The sequence below is a fragment of the Triplophysa dalaica genome, chromosome 10 (assembly GCF_015846415.1).
Source record: "Triplophysa dalaica isolate WHDGS20190420 chromosome 10, ASM1584641v1, whole genome shotgun sequence".
In the NCBI taxonomy this organism is placed as follows: domain Eukaryota; kingdom Metazoa; phylum Chordata; class Actinopteri; order Cypriniformes; family Nemacheilidae; genus Triplophysa; species Triplophysa dalaica.
In genome coordinates this window covers 19,172,847-19,180,079 of record NC_079551.1, presented here as the reverse complement: position 1 = coordinate 19,180,079, position 7,233 = coordinate 19,172,847, and the positions used below count along the sequence as shown (strand labels likewise).

General features: G+C 36.4%; 1 protein-coding gene and 1 long non-coding RNA gene across 2 annotated transcripts; both read left to right on the top strand.

Moving 5' to 3' along the window:
- The first annotated feature begins 543 nt into the window (after nucleotides 1-543).
- LOC130429326 (uncharacterized) lies at nucleotides 544-2,214 on the top strand. The gene is made up of 3 exons (XR_008907577.1): nucleotides 544-629; nucleotides 1,522-1,563; nucleotides 2,062-2,214. It is a non-coding gene; the product is annotated as an uncharacterized LOC130429326 (long non-coding RNA).
- A 514-nt stretch (nucleotides 2,215-2,728) lies between these two features.
- On the top strand, nucleotides 2,729-4,404 carry LOC130430684 (semaphorin-3D-like). Its single transcript, XM_056759827.1, has 4 exons — nucleotides 2,729-2,751; nucleotides 2,991-3,055; nucleotides 3,343-3,470; nucleotides 3,857-4,404. The coding sequence occupies exons 1-4, from the start codon at nucleotides 2,729-2,731 to the stop codon at nucleotides 4,265-4,267; spliced, it is 627 nt and encodes a 208-aa protein (XP_056615805.1). The 3' UTR covers nucleotides 4,268-4,404.
- The last annotated feature ends 2,829 nt before the right edge of the window (nucleotides 4,405-7,233 follow it).

Below are 7,233 nucleotides of genomic sequence, written 5' to 3'. Positions count from 1 at the left end.
GCTGTAACAGAGGTAGAGGTTTACATTTTGTTCATTTTGTTACACTCCTGTGTGTTTCCTGCCTGTGTTCCATGTTTTTTCCCCATGGACTATCATTTTGCCACGGCGCTTCATGTGCATCGGATTCCGGACCCTCTCGCACATGCTCACCAGACAATAACGCCTCATTGAGTGATTACATGTCTCAGCTGCAACGCATCACGTGGACTGCATTTATACTCCCTGGTTTCTAAAGGACTTTTTCGAGTATTAACGTCTTTGATATATGTCGGGGCTTATTTTATCCTCTGGAATATTATCCTGTTTACTTTGAGTTTTTGTATCAGTCTGTGACCTGTCTTTCCAGGGATTTGGAATCCCTTTTTTGTTTGTGTTGGATTTATCTGGAGTTATTTATTTGGACTTCCTTTCTTTCAGTTGTGGATTGTTTCATTAAAGCTTTCAATCCGATCTATGGTGTGATATCAGTCTGTCCTCAAGTAACCCGTGACACATTTTCTTTCTTTTGACTTTGTTTGCTGAAAGGCCATTGCTTTCATGATGATGGTAAGGTGCTGAAGGTGGTCTCCATACCTAAAGAGAATTGGGAGACTGAAGAAATCGTTTTAGAGGAGCTCAAAGTTTTCAAGGTAATTGAATGTTATCTATGTCTTCTTCCTCCTCCGCTGGTTTGTCATACCAATCTACAGGACTCTCTCGTGACCTTTGACCCCAGGCTCCTATTGGTTGTTGTTACCATGTCAAGCACTTCCCAAACAGAAATAACTGCTAAAGAGGAAAAACAGATACTGTCAGATTTCCAAAGGTGCTAGAGACCAAACCCAGAGACGGGACATGAAAAGTAATGTTCATTGAAAAGAGAAGATCATTTATTTGAAGCATCAAACATTGAGGAACATGTACGTTTTCATAATACTAAAGGAAAAAGTGATGTTTTGTAAATTTAGCCCTCACTTTCAATTTTTTTTAAAGTAGGTATGGATTTAGCATACAGTATATAACAAATATCACGTTTTTGTATATATACAGTACATAGTGTTAAAAAACTACAAAATTAGTTAAATAGTATGTGTATGACACATAAACCTATTTATACATATACTGGATTGAAAACCCATGTTCTGCGCTTTATGTTTTTGTATGTTTAGCAAAAATAGTGGATTTACAAAAATATACAAAAATGTCCATATGAACCAAAATTAAATGGAGTACATGGCCAAATATCAAATTTCTGTATGGGCTCTTAAGCCAGCAGGTGACATATGATAGCAGCCATCGTCCACTGGCGTCCCACAGCACTTTGGAGAAAGCGGGTGGTTTTAGGAGTCAAGGCCCATTTGCTGTCAGTATTATAGAGACGAAATGAACCAGTGAAGCAGAACGCTTTAAAACCTCCTCAAGGGTCTGTTATGATGATCTGCCCTCATTCAGAGCCAACAATGCGTATCTTTTTCTTCTTTGTTCACGTGATGATTCATTTTATGCGTTGACACGTTTTTTACTGTCTCTCTCTTTCTTTAGTCTCAGACCCCGGTTGTGAACATGGAGCTCTCCACCAAAAGAGTAAGTGGACATGTTGGGTGGGTGGCTAACAGGAGACTTTCTATTTGAGAAATTGAAGGATAGGGCAAGCGTTTGAGAAAAGAAGTGTATAGCCTGATATTTTTGTACACTATTTATGATTCATTTGCTTCTTAAAAGAACAGTTCACCCAAAATGAAATTCTGTCATCATTTACTTATCCTCATGTCCTTTCAAACCACAAAAGAAGATATTTTCAAGAACGTTGGTAACCGAAGAACAGCGGCTCCTGTTCACTTCTTCTTCATGGACACAAAACCAATGGAAGTCAATGGACACCGCTGTTTTTTGGTTACCGTCATTCTTAAAAATATCTTCTTTTGCGTTACGCCGAAGAAAGAAAGTCTGCAGGTTTAAAAATGAAAGGAAGGTGAGGAAAAGAGGACATCATTTTCATTTTCGGCTGAATTATCCCTTTAATGTTGGACAGTTCATACTGCATCTCATTTTTATGTCATGTTTTTTTATTTTTTCCTGCAGCAAGTGTTGTTTGTGAGCAGCGATGAAGGTGTCGTCCAGCTGCCCGTTCAGAGATGTGATCTGTACGGTAAAGCGTGTGTAGACTGCTGTCTAGCTCGAGATCCATACTGCGCTTGGGACGGCTCCTCGTGCACCAACTACTTCCCCAGCAACAAAAGGTAGAATCTCTTTTCTATTGCATATAGCACACATTATATTATCATATTTTATTCTCATATTGGCTGTATTTGTTAATAATACAGATATTTGGACTTGTCTCTTATTTCATAAAAAACTTACACTGCTGATGTATGAAAGACACAATTATGTTTTAAAAATCCTGTTATTTAAAAGCAAGGGGTCAGTGAAATGTCATCTTGTGATGCCCAGACATTTAGAAAAATGACATAAGCGGTGCTGTCTATTGGAAATGATCTCATTTTTCATCTGTTGAGTTTTAATATTTTAAGACAATAGATAAATTGTAAGCTTAGTGTTCTGTCATCATTTGTTGAATTACAATTGATTCACTGCTGAAACCTTCTGAGCCATATTTGTTTGGAGAGCAGTTTTGTTGATTCCCCAAAAATGAAACTTCTGTAATAATAATTCGCCCTATTGTCATCTAAAACCAAGAGCTATTTGCAATTCTTTATTCCGTAGATCACAAAAGAAGATATTTTAAAGAATGTTGGTAATCGAACAGCAACTGTACCCGTTCACTTCTATTGTATAAACACAAAACCAATGCAAGTGAATGGATACCACCAATGTTCGGTTACCAACATCTTTCATACACTCATACATATGTAAATGATGACAGAATTTTCATTTGTAGGTGAACTATCACTTTAACCCTGAATATCCCAGTACAACACAGAGAAAAGCTGTCAAATAATAAATCTGAGGGTGGGTCCTACACATGGGTAACATCCTCTCTTGGTCCGCAGGCACGCCCGGAGACAGGATGTGAGGTACGGAGACCCCTCGAGCCAGTGTCAGGACATGAGAGATGGTAATTAATGACTTGCCCTTCACCTTCCTACACTTTTCCCTTTGGTCCGATCATGATCAACACTGGAAAAAATGACATACTACTCCCTCTAGTGTTCGAATCACTTATGTACACTTCAACATTTTGAAATTTGAAAATGTTGCTTTCATCACGTGACTTTTAACCTTATAACATGTAGCCTTTCCATTTGCCACACATGTCTATTAGTTCACTTCACCCACTTCATCTTCATTGGATTTTTGAAAGATGCTGTTTCTGATAGTGCTGTTTCTCTTCTACATGTTCAGATCAGGCCGAGCTGAAAAACATTTACGGGGTGGAGGGAAACTCAACTTTCCTGGAATGTATCCCGAAGTCACCGCAGGCATCGATCAAGTGGATAATGCAGCCAACCCACAGTCAATATAGCAAAGAGGTGCGTTTGCATCCCTTTTATAAACTTTAATTGAGCGATCATAAATGTATAATATACAGTCAACCTTGACAAATCAGAATTAAGGATACCAGTTACTAGAGATGCACTGATATATCGGCCAATAATCGGTATTGAACAATAAAAGCGATGAGGGCCGATATATCCTGTCAACCAAAAGAGGACCAGTTGAAATATCACCAGTTTGATGTTCAATAATAATAGTCATCACATGAATTAATACCAATCAGAAAGTTAAGAAATTTCAATCTTCAGAAACGGTATTGGCAGATATAACACTTAATAATCGGCTATTGAGAAATTTAGTATCGGTTCATCTTCACCATTTAGCCTGATAAAGTCTAACGCAAACTTCTTTCTATCTTTAGTTGGTTGCAGGTGAGGAAAACCTTATCCACATGCAACGTGGTCTGCTCCTCCAGCGTTTATCCTCTGTCAACGCTGGGCTGTACATGTGCGTAGCCTACGAACATTCGTTCTCCCGCACGTTACCCCGCCACGAGCTCCACGTCATTCCCCAGAACCACATGTCAAGATCGCAAAACGCTCGACCCTCCGACTCGAAACCTGATGGGAATTATGCGGCCTTGCCCCGGAGCTTCAAAGAACTCCATTTGATGGGAGTCAGCGGGTTAACGGCGGACGAGTACTGCGAACAGCTCTGGTACCGCGAAAAACGCAGACAACAAAAACTACATACGTTGAAGTGGAAGCAAGAGGCAGAAAATCGTAAAGCGAGAGTTAGGAGGCAAAATCCCTCCTACGAACCTTTTGAATGAGGTGAAACTTCAGACCTTTTATAAGGAAAAAGAAAGTTTGACTATTTGGACGAGAAATTGCTTGCTTGTAGCTTAATCTCTAAAGCTACAACCATCAACAGCTACTGTTAGCATGACATCAAAGGGCTACAGACAAGAAAAACTCTGATTTACCTTTTATTTCTGTAGAGTCCTCTCAAATGTTTTAAAAAAAGTTTTATTTTGTAGCTTTAAAGCTCTTGGCAGTAATAGCAATGCCTGCATGTGATTTAGCAATTGCGAACTGTAACATTAGCACAAAAAAAACCGCTCAGCCTGTAGCTGTGCAGCTGGAATGGATTTACGCTGTCTGTAGCTGTAACAGATGCGGCATAATTCACTTTGTGTTATTCTCAATCTGTTTCTTTTGTTTATTGATTCTGTCTTTAAGTCCTCCTTGAAATTTAGTTTTACGAGTTCGGAAACCCTTATTACAACGTGACGACCCTGATAGCACACATACAACTGAGACGTTTATCTGATGTCTGCATTTACATCTGGACGACATATTTTTTGATTACATGCTCATCTGCAATACATCTCTGAGACGTCTACAGTCAGATGTCATATAGGCATCTAGAAGATGTCTGTAAGATGTTCACGATCTAATGTATGTAAAACTGGCCTTTCTAAGACGTTTATCAGATGTTTTTAAACAGCAGATGTTTTCGAGATCTTTAGCAGACATCTTACAAAAGTGCCTGTGCTATTATCTGGGGAGCTATACGTTGTTTAAATTTCAATAAAATGAATGGTAAATATAAATAATACAATTAAAAACAAAAACAAAAAATCACATTTGCATACCAGTTTATGTGCTGCCCCAGAGAATGATGGGAAATGTAGTTTTCTCAAACAAGACCTTTAACCAATATCGATTTTGAAAATGTACAATGTAAACTGGATGCTCACATTGTAAATATAATCTCTCCATCCACAGTTGAAGACATCTATTGTGACTCTTTCTTCATCAAATCTTTTGACAAGACTAGCACCTATTCTAAAGGATTGCTTGGAAAGCTAATAGTATAAAAAGACAACCAACCACACTGCCATAAACAAACCTCTCCACAACCATAAACTGACTTCTTTTTCCTTCACTAAGATTTATTAGTCCTTGTGTCTTTTTTTATGATTTCATGAGAATTCAGAAGTATTTTACATAAGGGTTAATTCATAGAAACATGTTTGAATTGTCATGTGATTGTGTTGGGACTCTTGTCTCAATGTTTTCAATGTTATTTACTGACTGTACCCAAGTGTACAAATCTGACAATGGCAAGTGCCTTCATGTTGTGAGGAAGTTTGCTTATACTTTCTTACACAACCCAGGACGTGCCCTTCATATGTTTCCTTCCTCACCATGACCAATCTCTTTGGCTCTTTCCTGAAAACATCCCTGAGTAAATATTTTGTTGTTTTTATGACTCTTTGCATGTTAGTCTCTAAAGACAAGCACATATCTCTAAAACACATCAAGTCACAACAATTCAACCCAACTGAATACAGTGACTCTGTGTGTGTCTTGGATATATTCATGTGTTGAGACATCTGGGATAGATAAGTTAAAGAGATGGCCCCATAGATCCAGCAGTAAGCTTTTAAAATGATCTTCACTGGCCATGTAAAACACTTCCAGGATATTTGTGTCTTTGTTCTTCTCTGTGGTTGTCGAATGGAAAGTTGTGTCCTTGTCTATTCCAGGTTGTTTCATAGTTGGTTCAGATTGTGTGTCAAAGATATATAAGGTGAAAGTTTGTTGTACAATAAATAAACAGTTAGGTATTAAGCATCAAAAATGTCCTTTCGGCATATCATCTCAGAAGTCCGAATTCAACAAAACTTGTCAAGTTCATGTTGTATTTTATTCAAGAGTGAAAGGAAAGGAAAATAAAAAAGCTGTATAAAGAAGATGCTCATTTTAGGACATTTAGGCTCTTTTTCAGTCAATTTTTTTTCATGACAATATGCACATTTTCTTCTTATTGCTGTAAAGAACATACAATATAAAAATATGTAGTTATTTAAGATTTTTATGGTAATATGCTGATTTAAATTTTTTAATGATTGTATTACAGTTAACCGTATAGTACAGCAACCATTTATTACAGTCATATGCAATGAGAATTATTATTAATGCAAATGCATAATTTTAATGATGAATATTATGAAAAATAATGAAAGACAAAAGACCTTTTAAACCTGGATTTTATTGCACGCACAAAATATATTGTTTTTAGATAATAAAATGAATACATTATAACAGGTTTGTGAAATCAACTGTATATTTTTACAATCTCAATGAATACCTTTTAAGCTAAATAAACATGTGATCAAAATACATTTTACTTGTATTTGCTATTTATCGGATTATATATATATATATATATATATATATATATATATATATATTTAAACTTAGCTTCAAAGTTTGCATTACAGAGTTAGCACAACAGTCGTTTTTAAATTGTGTGTTTAAATGTTAGATTATGTGCTGGTCACACACAACAGATTTTGTATCTCTTTTAACATAATTACACATTCATTTACAACCTTTCTGCCATAACATTTTAAAACTGTTTTTCATTTTTCATTGTTTCCTTAATGTACAAGGACTTAAGTTTAACATTTGTTTTACTGGCCAAGATTGGTTGATTTATTGTACAGGCTCTTATTTGTGTGTGTGTGTGTGTGTTATGTAAAAAAAGTTTGAAAAGTGAATAAAATAAAATATTCATCACTTCATTACCTTGTGAGTTTTGTTTTGCATAAAATGTAACGCTAAACTACGCTGCGGGAATTTAACTTTAGTGGCGCCCCCTAATGGATTTCTTGCGATAACACTTCTGTGTTTACAGTAAGTATTTCCCTGCATTTTATATTTGTTGAAGTGACTTAACTCTTTGGTTTAACAAGTGATAACAATTATTATTAATCCTAGATACAGA